This window comes from Falco peregrinus, chromosome 3 (assembly GCF_023634155.1).
Source record: "Falco peregrinus isolate bFalPer1 chromosome 3, bFalPer1.pri, whole genome shotgun sequence".
NCBI lineage: Eukaryota > Metazoa > Chordata > Aves > Falconiformes > Falconidae > Falco > Falco peregrinus.
This window is the reverse complement of record NC_073723.1, coordinates 114,053,497-114,069,017: the sequence shown is the minus strand read 5'-3', so window position 1 is coordinate 114,069,017 and position 15,521 is coordinate 114,053,497. Positions and strand designations below refer to the sequence as shown.

General features: G+C 45.7%; 1 protein-coding gene and 1 long non-coding RNA gene across 2 annotated transcripts; one reads left to right on the top strand and one right to left on the bottom strand.

The window, feature by feature from the left end:
* The first annotated feature begins 6,307 nt into the window (after nt 1-6,307).
* CA6 (carbonic anhydrase 6) lies at nt 6,308-15,313 on the top strand. The gene is made up of 8 exons (XM_027787397.2): nt 6,308-6,501; nt 9,977-10,125; nt 10,537-10,632; nt 11,177-11,243; nt 11,821-11,978; nt 13,112-13,235; nt 13,738-13,836; nt 14,366-15,313. The coding sequence occupies exons 1-8, from the start codon at nt 6,480-6,482 to the stop codon at nt 14,977-14,979; spliced, it is 1,329 nt and encodes a 442-aa protein (XP_027643198.1). The 5' UTR covers nt 6,308-6,479; the 3' UTR covers nt 14,980-15,313.
* On the bottom strand, nt 11,977-14,246 carry LOC129784247 (uncharacterized). The gene is made up of 3 exons (XR_008746714.1): nt 13,689-14,246; nt 12,445-12,643; nt 11,977-12,280 (listed from the first exon to the last, which is right to left on the bottom strand). It is a non-coding gene; the product is annotated as an uncharacterized LOC129784247 (long non-coding RNA).
* Nucleotides 15,314-15,521: the final 208 nt, after the last annotated feature.

Below are 15,521 nucleotides of genomic sequence, written 5' to 3'. Positions count from 1 at the left end.
CACAGCATAGAGCCCTGGTATGATGGAAAAATTCATCCCAGGCCAGGTCTCGACAGCACTGCTTCGATCCCCACACTCAGGCCGCGTTCCTGTGTGCCTCACACTAAACCCAGAGGGGACACTGACCTCTCCATTCCTAATCCTGCCTTCACCTTCTGTTTTTTCCGAAGTCTCAAGTAGAGATCCAGAATATGCAGTCACTTTCAGCAAAGTCCATAGAGCAGACCTATACAGTCATCACAATAACTGTAATTACATTTCCTGGAAATGAAAATGAAGAGGGATTATTCAACCATGTTCTCCTCCTTTTATAACATCACATTGTCCTTTTTTGCCACCTTGGGGAAATGGCTGCTCATGCTCGTGGTGCAGGGAGGTGATAACCACCCCAGAAGTGATATGAACATTAAAAAGGAAAAACATTTTAAGATAATCCAAGGGATATAGCTATAACTAAGAGTAATTGGCTGAAACTGAGCAAAAGAAAATTTAGGTTGACAATGAACTGCAGGTAGCTAATGCTGAAACCTGTTAGACCATGAAATGGAATTCGCAGAGGAAACCTCTCTGCTTTAAAATGGGCAAATCCTGCTTTTAGGAACAGTGGTGTAAACCTGTGGTGTCTATCTCTGACTGCCTCAAAGCCTGTTGGTATCACAGAGCCTCAGCGGAATCAACAAATGTTTCTGAATTTATGTCGGTAGAAGGTGAATTTAGCCAAGCACATCAAAATATAAGAGGAAGGAGGCCTAAAGGGATTGAGTGAACTGGAGAAATGAATTCTGGCACTCTTCTACCTCTGACTTCTGTGATCTCTGTATGTAATTGAAAGCCAGGGGGCAAAAAGGGGGGTGGGGGTGGGGAAAGCATGGGCAAAATTTCAAAGCAACAAGGTCTAGCTCTGGCAGGAAGATGTAAAAACATTACAGGAATTGCTGAATAAAAGGATCTCGTGTTTCCATCCGCGCAGCTATTGCTAGCTTTACCTGTGGCCTTGGACCTACCAGCACTAGCTGCTTTTTGTCTTTCATAAAACTTGTGTAGGCTCTGAATGCTTTTCTTGATCTGGCATGACTTCAGCAGAGAGAACTCTGTTTGAAGAGGTTTGGGACTCACAAAAACGGAGATAGCCCAGTTGAAGGCCATCTGTCCATCTCACATCAAGCAGCCTGTTCCCAGTCAAATGTTTGCTGGAGTGATGCAGCTATTACTGCAACCCCTGATGAAATTCCCACTGATTCAGAGGGAAATGAGCCTTTCAAGCTCTGGGTCAAAGGAGCACTGAGGTATTGAGCCATCTACTTCAATGCAATGTCGAGGTTTTAGGGTGGCTACTGATGCTCAGAACGGATCTGAAAGTCAGACCTGAGCTGAGCTTTAGGCCAGCGAGGACAGAGGGAATAGCCTGGGAGAAGGAGGATTTAAAAGATGGCAAAGAGTCAGGGAAAACTGTAGAGATAAGAGTGAAGTGCATGGAGGCCAACTATGTGGGATAAAAGGCTCATTTCCTACTGTAGTCAAGCGGAAGGGGGATGGCCGAAGTCTGTGTGACTGCATCTGTGTGCACGCAGCCTGCCTTTGTGTAGCAGTTGTGCTGGGGATATTCACGGTGGAGATACCTGACATTAGGTTTTCCTACTGGCTAAAGTTGGGTGCAGAGGCAAGACCTGTTAGATCTACAATCTTCTTCACCTGCAAAACACCAGTTTACTTCAAGCACAGTCCTGCCGTGATATCTGGAGTCCCTAGGCACTACATCCATACTGCTCTCTAGCAATTATATTGAGGTAGAAAAACAGTCGACTAAAAGACAAGCCTCAAGCCAGGCAGCTTTAATACCATATACACTAAAAAAAGCTATAGCTCCAAGAATAAGTAATGGTGGATGTGTCTAATACTTTATACAGGAGGAGGACTCCTTCCATATTATTCAGGTTGTACTTAGAAGCTTAATATTCAAACACATTTAAAGACTTTAATTAAAATTATTGTTCTGTCATAACTCCAAAACAAATTCCTACTTAGTGCCCTTAAGTAAATCCTCTCCCCACATTGCTGTGTCTTCCAGAACAGCCACTGATTTTGGGGAAGCTAACAGAGATGTGGGGTCTGGATGTGCTGAGCACCCACAGCTCCTGCCGATGTCAAGTGAAATGTCACAATTAGCATGTTACAAAAGCTCGATGAAAAATTAATTCACTGTCATCTCCAGTTTCCTGGCACCAGTACACTCCTGAGTGGGCTTTATTTCAAACCCTTTGCACAGACTGGGCTAGCTGATCGACGAAGCCCAGGCCAGAGAAACAGCTTGTCCCTAGATGACATCCATTTAAACAGTCTTGGAGTTCACATGCAGGCAGGGTGGCAGGAGGGATGCTCTGGTGCAGAGGTGACCTCCTGTTCCTGACTCTTGTTCACACCCTCAAGTGCTGCTCTGTGGAATCCTGGAGTGTAAACAGGTATAAACCCCCAAAATTTCTCCCTCAGCTAATTTCAAAGCCTGTTTACCCAACTGGATACACAAGGATTATGAAGTGCATTGCAGAGCATGTCTGATTAGTTTAGTCCTTGCACAGTTCAGTGCAACTGTCAGAATAAATGACTTCTTCAGGGGAGAGAGGGAAAAAACCACGTTTGGTTAATCAACTCAATATCACAGCGGTTTCCAAAGATTACGTATGCACTGCACAAATCGGCAAACCAGGAAAGGCCTTTTAATGTTAGCAATTCATTTGCAAAGAATAAGATTTTGAATAAAAACCTGCTTCTATTCTTCAGCACAGCCTAATCATAGAAACCTGCATTCAGGCAAAATCTGTAACTTACCTATGGCTCTTATTGTTGAATTGCTGTTATTACATGCCTTATTGCTGAAAATAATAATAGCAGGTATTATTGCAAGTGGCAGGGACACTGCAAACAGAAGTGCTGAGATTTCACTGATGTGAGTTTTCTTGCCAAATGTTTAATATTGCTGCCTGTCACCTAAAATCAGCAGCAAAGCTGTACTGCATTTGGTGGAAGCTGTAGCTTTTCTTAATACCTGGTGAAAATTCCATTCCCGGAGAGATTTCTGCTCCCCTTTTGTTATGAAAGCGTGGGTTTGTGGGTTGGAAGGCACTGCTGGGCAGAAAAGGCTGTTGGTAGTGTGTCATTCTTGGAGAAAGGAGAAGGCTTTTCAAAGGGAATGACATTTGCCTAGTTAGAGGATACAAAAAGGCAGGCAGAAAATCCATGATCTGTTTCCTGGTCTGCCAAATGAATTGGATGGCTATTATTTGCTTGGGATGCACTTTTAAGGAAATCAAGTGTCTGAAGATGTACAAAGCAGCTACTGAAGTCCACAAGAGCATTTAGACAGCTGACACCTGTTAGTATTTATTTGAATTCTGGGCTGTTTTTTTAAAAAGCCATCAGGATTTCAGTATCTTGTATCGTGCCTGCATCTTTCAACAGTCTAAATGGTTTTTCAGAGCACTGAATTCTCCAATGTTTGCAAATCTCTTACATTCAAAACTAGATTTTCAGCAACTAGGGAAGGTGTTGAAAACAAAATGCTTTGAAATACTGGGCTTGAGGGCATGGAGCGCTTTTAAACTTGGCCTCAGAAGACTGATTTTCAAAGGAGCTAAGTGTCTGCATTTTGACTTCTAATAAGATTGTGAATGCTCAGCACTTTTGAAAAGCGATTCCTTAAATGCCTTCTGCCTCAGCTCCCTCCTCTAACAAGGAAACAGTTGCCCATCTCAGGACAGCGTATTAAGATCTGCGCTAGGTATCTTAGCTCACAAAGCACTGTTTTACAGGTTCTCTCAATGAAGCTTTTCAACCTGCTCATCAGGAACAAACAGATGGGTGAAGTGTAGCAGCTGGGGTCAGACAGTGACTCCGAGGCCACTGGGGGGGAAACCTGTTACATTTGCACCAACAGCTCAGTTCAGAGGATCAATAAAGTGCCATTAGTGTTTAAAGCTGACTGTCCAAAGGAAAAGTCTCTGGTAGCATCATTTGCTGTTACTGTTTTGGATGGGTGAGGAGGGTGGGATGGGTGCTGGAAAGGCCAGAAGTGAATTGGTACTTGCACTTCCTGAGGATTTTTAAAGAAATGCGCTCCCCACCTTGGTTCTGACTGCAGATACAGCAAGAGACATGTGGATCACAGCTGTCTTGTGCCACCTACTTCTGGTGCATCTGAGCTGCTCTCATCTAGTGCACTGGACATACAAAGGTAATGAACAACGAGGCTGTTTGGGGATTGCTACTGCTTGCTAAAGATGCTCCCAGCTTTTTTGTGCTGCAGAAGCAACGCTCAGCTTGACTTCTTTTCCATTAGTGAAAGAACTCCATAGAGCAGCTAATTTATTCCACTTTATTGATGCCTGTGTGTCTTGAAAGTGATTCTCTTCAATGTCACCCCTTTTTACTCCTTTGTGTGGTTAGGACACATTGTCAGAGTAGGCAGACCAAGGAGGTTCAAACAACGGGGGAAATCTTTACATGTGTTAGAATAAAAGCTGCCCTTTGGATGATCCTGGAAGGAAAAGCTTTAAATACTGCCTGCTTATTATTTTATTGTCATATTCCATGCAGTACAGATCACTAAGAAATGTTTATTTATGTATTTATATTTTTTTTGGTGAAATTTTATCTGATTCTCATTTGTTTCAGGGAGTTGTTTTCAGAGCTCAGTGAAGTAAACCGTAGTTCTTTTATGATCTTCAGTGGACTGGGAATCAAGCTAAACCAAAGGATATTGTTGAAGAGATGCAATAATGCAATTAGGACACTAAGCTGTTTGCAGAAGTTCTCTCTGGCTTTTCTTTTGGCTAGACTGCCTGCATCTCCCAAGCCCCCCACATTTAATCAGTCAGGAAACAAATACTGTATTGTATACTGGCATTGTTTATGTGAAATAAAAAGAAAAGAATCAGCAAGTAGTAACAAACGCTCAGGTGCAGCTGTAATTCTAATAATTTGAAAATTAAGAAGATTATGAAGTAGCTTTGAACTGTTTCCTTTTTACAACAATCACCTCTTCTTCCAAACCATCTCTGCAGGATTTGAAGTCAGGGAGTTCAACAATCGTGATGTTTATTCCTTAGCTCTAGCTCTGTTTGTCTCAGACAGACATGGGACTGACATTGATCAATATATTGCAGTTCTGGAGAGAAGGAGAAAAGGTTTTCTTACTGATTGTCAGTCACAGCCATGACAGAAAGAGCATCAAAATTTCTGCTTATCCTTAAAGTCCTAGATACAGCACTATGGAAAGAGCAAATAGCCTTGAAGGGTTCGAGCATTTGTTAAGAGTTTCAGCAGCACCCTGACCTCTGCAGGGAAGATTAGGGTGAGGAGGCTTAAAGCCATTGGGAAAAGGAAAGCATCCAGCATGCCAGGTCTGCTACATATTTGCTTCCTTCACAGGTGACCACAGGAGGTTTTTTAGTATTCAGTACTTGCGGTGGTGATGAACACATGCAGGTGAAGCGAGGGCCTCTAGTTCTTAGACCCATGTCAAAGGTTTGTGTCTGAGCTGGTGACACTGAACAGTTTTCCTGGTATAAACACTTCGCATGACCTTTAAGGGCTATTAGGCCTGGGGGCTGAAGGGGCATTAAGACCTCAGAGCAGTCAACTGCATCCTGAAATTGGGACACCCGGGTCCTATTCCACACCAGGATTCGTCTCACAAAAGCAATGAATGACTTTCTCATTGTTTGTTGTGTGTAAAAAGGGGGCACCAGGCACAGCACTACCCTCACCCAGGGGGTTGGGTTTTGTTCATAAACTCACACCCAGGACATCAAAGCCACCCCAGACCGCTCCTATCCCAGAAAACACACAAAAGCTGCCATTTATTTAAACAATTTTTTCTTTTGTTAGCTCTCCCCCTAGTTAAAATCAGCAAATTTGCTGCCAGTTCCTGATCCCAAGCAGAGAATTCCCACCTGTTGCCCTCGTCCCCCCCACTCTCCCATTGGCTAAGAACCTGATGTCCCACTTTTGACAGCTGAGAGCCATTTAAATCCATTTCTGTATAAAGGCTGCTTCTCTTTTGGTGGAAATTCAGTCTCCAGCGATCTGTAAGCTATTACTGCAGTGCAGGTTTCCTATTCTGCAGCACAGCTGTCCTGCAGACAGAATAATGTCAATTTTCACTCTAGGGGAGGCAGAGCAACCTTTTATTGCTGCAGCTCCTGGTGTTAAAACAACTGGATTGACATGTCCGGCTGGCAAATGATGAGAGTTTTCTGACTCCTGACTTAACAACAGTTCTCACTGTGTCCTGATAACCTGGTTTGCTTCCCCTCCACACAGAAGGAGAGCTGGATGAAGAGCACTGGGGAAGGCACTTCGCAGACTGTGCTGGCAAGCACCAATCTCCAATCGACATCCAGAGGAAGAGAGTGAGGTACAACCCCCAGCTGCTGCGGCTGGAGCTGAGCGGTTATGATGGGCCTTTGCAGGGGGATTTCACGATGACCAACAACGGTCACTCTGGTAAGACTGGGGGGGATCTGTCTTGTTACCCACTTAAAAAGAGGAGTTGGTCAAGAAGTCCTTGCTGATAGAGGAGCCACCTAACACAGAAATCAAGGTGCAGACCTCCAGGTGTTTATCTGGTCCTGCAGCAGCCCTGCTGTCAGTCACCCGCTGTCAGGAAACAGGGCTGCAAGGCGCGAGCAGCAGGTGCTGGCTGTACGCCCGGCCCCGTCCAGTGCCGCGGCACGGCTGCCCACACCCCCGCTGCACCCAGGGCCCCCCATGCACTGTGGGTGATGCTGGCAGCCAGCAGCACAGGGAACAGACCAGCAGCAGCAAAGCAAAGGCCTTACAATTTCGACAGGCAGACATCTTTAACGGTAGGTCTGGCCTGCAAACCCAGATCTTTCAATCGGGCCTCTCTGCTAGTACCCTGCCCTGACCAGCTCGGGTCTCTGGGCATCGTGCCGGCTTGAATCCTGCAGTACATTCAGTGAGAGCAAGAACACACCTTCCTGCTGGGACTGCTAATGGAAGAGAAATCTCTGAACCCGACAGTTTTCTGCCTTTATGCTATACAGTAGGCTGTGCTGTATCCCCTGGAGGTCTCACCTGGGCAGTGCAGCATGCACTTACTACATTGTGGTTGGGGTATAAAGAAGACTTTATGAGTTCAGGTATGTACTTTCCAAGCATGTGCAGGGGATGGGAACAGCTCCTATGTGTTCATCTCAGCACGTTGCCACAGCTAGAACGTGATCACAAACCTCTTGTAGCCAGTAAGAGACTCCAGGCTGAAATGCAGTGGAATAAGCCAGCTTTGCTATAGTGCTAGGCAGCTCTTTCTTCCCTGGCTGAGCAGATGCCCTGGGAGGATGTCAAGCTTGTGACAGCACAGGATCAGATTATTCATTTTAGCTGATTCAAATGCTTTTCACAGACAGTGCCCTTTTATTTTCTGAACTCACCTTACCTTGCTTTGCCATCTCAATTCATTCTGATCTCCTAGCTTTGCTGTTTTCCCCAATCACACAGGAAAGCTCTCCAGAAGCACACATATAAACCAGAGAAATAAAAGGCAGTTATGTTTCTGCAAGATATTTTCTCCGTTAGACATTAGAAAGGGATAAAAGGCAGACAGAGCATTACAGAGTGACCCTTTCTTTCATTGTACTACAAGACTGCAGGACTATAGTAGTGAGTGGTACTTGGGGCACACTGACTCCTCTCTGCATTCAGAAAATGCATCTTTTTCCCCTGTGCAATAATAAGAAGTGATAGGAATGGAGAACCATAGTTCAGTAGCAAGTTTTTACCCAAGGTTCAGTTAGATGTAGGTCACACAAAGTACAACACAGGGGGGGAATCCCTCACATAACAGTCAGAGGACTGGTATTTCAGGTCTTGGGGAGGGAATCTGAAGCACACCATGTGCTAAAAGCCTTGGTTTTGGCCCCACAGTCTCAAGGCTTAATACCCAGTTAGAAGCATTGCTACCCTGACTGCCTACAAATTAATTCCTGCAGGTTTAGCTTTCAAATCTGACTGCATGTGTGTATTTTCCTATTCTGTTGTTAACGTCAAAACAACAGTTTTCTGATGCAGGGCGTTTTAGTAAAGCACAAAGGCAAATGACTGTCCTTATTCACAGCTCCTGTGAAGTCAGACTAGCTTTTCCTACTGGCTTCAGTGAGATGCAACAGGATAGCTGTTTCTCTCAGGGAAAATATTGCACTGGGACACATTAGAAAATATTCAGCAGGTCTGAAAGGAACAGTAGATGGATTTATCAGCAGGAGTCTCCTTACAGGCTCTTGGGAGTTGAAGACCAAGTGTCTCGCCTACACTTTCTCTCTAGTTGTATAATTTCCAGGCTAAATCCCACCTGATAAAGTTTATTTGCAGTAGCGCAGAGCGTCTGTGTGCAGATACACTCAGACAGCCTTTGGTTAATGAAGCCTTTTGTATTTGGCATTTGGACTCTTTTTTTTTAAAAAAAAACAAAACAAACACCAACCAACAAAACCAACAACAAAAAAACCCACCCAGTACTGGTCCTCTAGCAGGTAGCATGGATGGACACAGCTCTGGAAGATTAAAATGTCATCCACGCAGGATGTGTGCCGCCTCCTCCAGTAGCAGATTTGTCTTAAAACTGGGACCTCGAGTGTGGCCTTTGTTAATTCAACTGCCTCAGAGGCCAGAGTTGGGGAAATGGGCTGGCTGCGTATGCTGCAATCTGTAAGGCAGTAAAGGACAAAAGTCCAAACTGCAGAGCAGAAGCACTAGAGAAAGGTGCAGTTGCACTCAGATTCACACTGCGTAATCCCAGCTGATTTTCCACTGCCTGGCACAACTAGAGCTAAGCTAAGCAGGAGTAAGGCACTTCCAGCTCAGGGCAGTCATTCTTTCCACGCACATTTTACATAAGTGAAAAGCAGAAGCAAACTAGGCTGTTACCTACTTTCATGCTTTCAGCAAGTATTTGCTTAAAATATCTTACAGAAGACTTAAGCTTGTCATAAACTCAGAACACAGCTCTCTGGAAAGTAGAAACCATAGTGAGGTAAATAACCCTAATTATGGATGGCAGTCAGCAGGGACCTTATGTAAAAATTAAGGTAGATGTTTTTTCCCCCCACTCTAGACTCTTTCGAATATTACAAGAAAACACATCTACATCTTGCCTGTCTGTAAATAGTTTACAAACAAAAGAAACTTGTCACAAACCCAAACTATGACTAGTGAATCATATAATGTGCTATGTTTTGCAAGGATAGTTGCTATTTTTTGTAATATGCTCTAGGCTTTCATTAGGATGAGGCTATTCTCCATCTTCACTCCTAGGTTTGGCATATTTATGGTTTGTGGCAGTGTATTAGTAGGCAGACAAATGGTTTGTAGTCTCTTTGTGAATACTCCTTGGCAGAGAGATTTTTCTCTACAAATCCTTCAAGCATTAACACAGCCCTTTCAAACTTACAGGGCTCTGACCCAGTATGCCTGTCCCTAGAAGATGCGGAGTCCAGAATACTGGAAAATTATGATGACAGATTAGATGAGACCAATCACTTCATTGATTTCTATTCCCCTTTTCTTCCTTGGAAATGAAGTAGTTAACAAATCTGTGCAGTGCCCTGCAAGGTGTGATGTAGAGTTCAAGAGATGGGCATGAAAGCACTTCTATTAGTGCCTAATGAAAAACTCCGCCGCCCAGATGGAAAAAAGCCTGCAGACACAGCTAGTGGCCAGTCACCTTTGTGTCTGGTGGGGTCATTGTGGTGCACAAGCCTGAGGTCAGAAAAGATTTTAGGCACACCTAGCTTTAAGCTTGAATGGTTTTCCTTGCATCCTGGAGTTAGTTCCCTGAACATGACTGGGACAGCTTATTTCAGAGAGGGTGTTATTGGCAGAAATCACTAGGCACCGTAAGCATAACTACAAGAACGGGCATGGCTGCACCCACTGCTGTCTCTGATCCTGTTTTTTTCAGTTCAGATTGATTTGCCACCCACCATGCGCATCTCCAGAGGGCTCCCAGGCGTCTACACAGCTGTACAGATGCATCTGCACTGGGGTGGCCTGGACCTGGAGACCAGCGGCTCTGAACACACCATAGATGGGATGAGATACCTGGCAGAGGTACTTGTGGACAGGGTGGGCTGGAGGGAGGGTGCATTGCAAATCTGCCCGTTGGGAAAGTGGAAGCTGCAGCCCACAAAGCCTGCAGGAAGCAAGGCGGAGACAAGTGGGGGAAACAGGGCTTCTGTAAGTGCAGGTGGCTGGTGCAATGCAGGGGCTGAGCCTGATGGTGCTGGCGCAGAAGACTTCAAGAAAAACTGTGGCAATAGCACTAATATCCTTCAAAGATGGAGTTGGTCCTCCACATTCATCACAAACCTATTAAACTAAAGGTCTATTTGGCTGTGCTGTGAAGCACAAGCAGCAGGAATCAGGATGGTGACTGTCCCTTCAGTCTGTATTGGGTCCTTTAAAGCACCAAGGAAGCCATTTATCGATTTTTACTAAATGACCCTGTCTCTCTTCTGGCAGCTGCACATTGTCCATTACAATTCAGCTGACTACTCAAGCTTTGAAGAAGCCAAAGATAAACCAAACGGATTGGCTGTACTTGCCTTCCTGTATACGGTAGGTTTGATGCTCAGGCTACTGAGCAAGGTCAGTCTGTGGTCAGTGTTTGTACCATAATCGTAGTCCAGACACAAGCAGCCTTTGTGCTTTGCACGCCTATCCTGAGAGATGATGTCTGGCACCAGCCTGAGGAAGCTGTGCCATAGCAAAATTGTTCTTCCCTTATGCCATTTGGGGTTCACGCAATAGCAGCCAATACAACCCAGGAGCCCCAGAAAAATTTGCCCGTAAGAAGTACAGATGGATTATCAGGTGTGGCAGCTGGGTTTTCCTTGCTGTACCTCAAGGCCTTGCTTTGGTTTGCAAAGGGGAACACTTAGAAGTCGTGAAAAAGGAAAGGATCCTTCCAGTTCACTATTCTACCCCAGATCTATGTGTACATACGTTATCATGCTTAGGATTGACCAGCCTACCAAGACATCGGCGATAGTATTTGTTTTCTCTGTCTCCCAGTTCACCAGCTAGTCCCCCAGGCTGATCAGTGGTATAGAAGGACAGGCAGGTCACTAACCTTTTGTTCAAGTTTCTATGCTGTGTTTAGGATGGGCACTTCGAGAATACCTACTACAGTGAATTAATTTCCAAACTGGCAAAAATCAGGTTTGCAGGTAAGACCTGGGAATGCCTTTCTCCATTCTCAAAGCCTGTACATATGTACTGGTCTGGGGACAGCCATTTTGCTGGTGCTTTGCTTGCAGTTACGTGGCCAAGCATCCTCAGCCACGCACAACTTCACGCCTTCCCTGCCCATGCAGCTTAAACAGCAGCCCACGCAGCAGGGGTGTGTGGGAGATGCTCAAGGCAGCAATAAACATACTCCTGGTAGGTCGGTCTACGCAACACACTGCAGCACCACCAAATCCCTTCCTACGACCCTGCGGTCGGCGTGCCATATAGCAGGGGCTCTGCTGCACTGACATGCTCTGCTTCTGCGCGGATTAACGGCTACTGACAGAGCACTGAGGTGCACCTGCCCACCTCCTCCAGGACCCCAGGTATCTCTCAAGGACAAACCATAGATCTACTGAAAGGACCATTCATTTCCCTCCACCTTCACCCGGTTCTGCCAAAGGCCCAAAATACCAGCGCTCTGGGCAAAGCGACATGCCAGCCCCAGCTCTAACACCACTCTCACCTTTCTCTTCGTTGCCCGGTAATAGTTAACATTGCCTGTTTCCTTTCAAGGTCAATCAACAAAACTCTTTTCTCTGAATGTCCAAGCCATGCTGCCAGAAAACCTCTCACACTTCTACCGGTACCAGGGCTCACTAACAACGCCGCCTTGCTCCGAGAGTGTGCTCTGGACCATCTTTCATTCTCCAATTGTCCTGTCACACACACAGGTAAGTGGTAGCTCTTTACCAGGCAGAGCAGATTCTCTTTCTTCCATGTTTCACCTTTCCACACAAATTTCCTTTTCTGTCCTGCCATGAATTTGGGAACAACCTGACAAAGGAGCTAATAGGGCATTTCTCATAAAGGGCTTTTGGGACAGACTGCTAAGTGACTGGAATTATAAGTGACTGTAATGTCACCATGATGCTACATCACAGCAAGGACCAGTTTCTGCACAGCAGCATTTACCTGAGGTCTGGTGAGCGATAACAAAGCTCTCCGGTCAGTTAAGCTCAACCATGCTGAAGCACTATGAAAAGGAAGAGACTAGTCAATCAACAAGGCACAAACAGCTGCAAGAGTCCACCCCCTCCCCACCCCCTAAAAAACCATAAAAAATTTCATAACATTACTTAGAGAATAATTAGCATGTTTTTAGAAGGTAATTTTGGGGTTTTTCTTGTCTACACTTACATTGTGCAGCCAGATTGGACCAGTTCAGGAGTGGCCTGCTGTGGGTTTTGGCTGTGCAACCAGAAAGGGTTGATCCAGGCTCCAGAGGACCTTGTTGAGTGCACAGGAGCACTGGGCAGTAACCTCCACTTGTCCCAGCCATTGAATACAGTCATGCGGCAGGATCTTCCTCCCTCTGACCACCTTGTCAGGACAAAGGCTTTAGCAAGGAAAAAAGTAACACAAGTAAAATAAGCTTATTGTTGAGTCTTGCAGAGTGGTTCGATTAATTTTCCTTAATGAAAAAGAAGCATCAGAACAAGATAAAGTAGAGACTAACAGTAGGAAGGATCACAGCATGTTCTCATTTGGAAAAGAAATACTCTTTTTGGCAGTAAGCACTTGTGAAAAAGCAGTATGCTACAGAATAGCAGCAAAAATCTCCATCCATGCATATCATCAGGCAGGTGTCAAAAATCTCCTTCAGGCAAAATACCTTTAGAACAAGTTAGCTGATAATAGCCTTCATGTTCTGTTCCTTTCGCCTCGCTAATACTCAGCAAGAGACCCTGTGGGTTGCTGTATAACAAATTGCTAGGTTTAATCCTGAGCTGCAGGACCTGCGCTGCACTTCTAGGCAGAACTGTTGTTCCCATTGCCCTCCATAACACGCCTGCGTTTCTCACAGATCAGCCTCCTGGAGAACTCCTTGCTGGACTGGCAAAACAAGATGCTGCGCAATGACTACCGGCATGCTCAGCCCCTCAACGGGCGGGTAGTGGAGTCCTCCTTCAGAGCCGAACTCATCCATGGTAAAGTCAGTCAGCAGGCAGGACTCAGCCTTTCCCTTCGAGGGCCAAGAAACCCATGTGGAAGGAGTTAAGTTGCAAATCACTTAAGCTAGGTCCGCTGGAGATCATCCTTCCCAGGAGTCACAGCAACCCTGCACAGCAGGTGGAGATGGCCCATGTGCCTCTGCCCCCTGCCATCACATCTGGCTCCTAATGGTGCAGCGGTGGCTGTAGGCTGTGCGCCAGCCCCTTCTTTTGACTGCAGTGGCCAGATCTCCCAAAATCTTCCAAGTGGTGCCACAGGCACCACACAAGAATATTAGGTTCAGGTGTGTCTGCATCCATAAGGGTGAGGCACACTAACCATGGTAGGAACAGCTCTAATTAGCCAGGCACCATCTGGAGGTGAGATGCTGCATGTTAAAGCAAATGTTTCCCTCCAACATTTTACAAACTAGAAAGCAGAAAATTTACCATGTGTGTGTCCTGGCCTTCTGTAAATTCAGCTGTCCGATTGCTCTAGAACAATGCCGGCCAGAAGAATTCAGCCTCAGACTAGAACAAATCCAGGTGCAGCTCCAAGACATGAAGAGAGAGTTTCTGAATGGAGTGAACTACATAGGTAAGAAACACACATATTGTTCTTGAGTCCAGCTTACCCTGAAAGGATGACAAGCCCATGCCCTACTGTCCTTGATGGCCTAAGTCATTAACAGGTTTGTTACTCATATGTGCAGGTAGAATTTTGTCCCATATCTAGGCCTGCTGATGGAAATTCTTAAACTACAGATCATTAAGGCTAGCCCTAATCTAGCTGCTCTCACAGCAACTGCAGCTTTCTCCTGCATCGTGGAAGCACATTTTTACAAACAGCAAGGAATTTAAGCTCACAGTTCCCCTAGGATAATCATAATCTCTATTTTACACAGGACAAGGAACGAGAAAGATAGGGGGGAGGAAAGCAATTTTCCCAGTGAGGGAGCTAAGCTTTTCATCATTTCAAGCCCCTTCCTTGTTGGTACGACACGCTCCAGTAATGGCGGCTCAAGACTGCCACAGCCCTGCCAGTTTTTATGAGTGTATTCTTCAGGATTTGGGCTTGTTGATAGGCACAGCAGGAAATGTAACAACTGGTTTTGTGGTTATTTCAGGTATTAAATCCAGCACTTTTCCAGCTTTCTACTTCCCTATGGAAAACATTGAGAGTTCCGTAAACGTTCATCCCCTCCATGATATGTCTCTCCAAGGCTTCACCTTATGTTTCTGGACAAAAGCCCAGCATGCTGGCAGTCAGACTGTTATTTCCTACTCCACACAGGAGAGGGATAACGAGCTAGTGGTGACTGTGGGCACAGATGTGGGATTGTGGATAGGAGGTCATTTCATCAGCTTCCCCCTGTACCACAAGGCACAAGACTGGCTGCACTACTGCCTGGCATGGGCCTCCCAGTCTGGAATGGCAAATTTATGGCTCAACGGAGCAGCTGGTAAAGCAAAGAGTATCCAGAAGGGGTATGTGAGCCAGGCTGGAGGGACCCTTGTCCTTGGGAAAGACAGAGACACTCTTCTTGGGACATTCTCCAATGGTTTTGCAGGGTGGATGACTCATGTGAATCTGTGGAGCCAAGTTCTCAGTCCTGCAGATGTTCGGGCACTTGCATTGTGCAAACCAGGGCAAACGAAGGGAGATATCATAGCATGGGGAGAAACCTCCATGACACTCTTCGGGGGGGTGGTTCTGGAGTCTGACACCAGCTGTCAGTGACCCCAACTTTTTTTTTTTTTTTTAATGTTAAGGCAGCAGAAGAATCCAAACTGCTTGCTGGGGACACCGAGAAAAACTTAAGATTATTTGCTTTCTCCTTCTGCTTTGTATAGGCTCACTATGCACCTGCTAGTGTCCCAGGTCATTTTTCCAAGACAGCAACGCCTCCATCAACCGGACAGAGGCAAAGAACAGAGCAAAACTTGGCACAGTCCAACACCTTGCATTGTCACATCCCTCCCAGGAGCTGGATTTAGGTCCCCATACATAGCTCTTCCTAAATGCTGAAGAGCAACTCTCTGGTCAAAGCAGCCACTGCCTCAAAGTTTCTCTCACATCCCTCATCCAGTCTGTTTTTCTCACCACCTTCCCTGCATGTGTCCTTCCTTCCCATTCCTCGCCATCAGTTCGTCACCCCTTCCTCGGGAGATCTACCACGTAGGAAAGGGTATGTAAAGCCCTTGCAGGACACAGCGCAGCTCCTACAAAATCTTTGTGCTTTGATCAGTGTCAGGTCTTCTTTTCTGTAAATGGATGTAGAG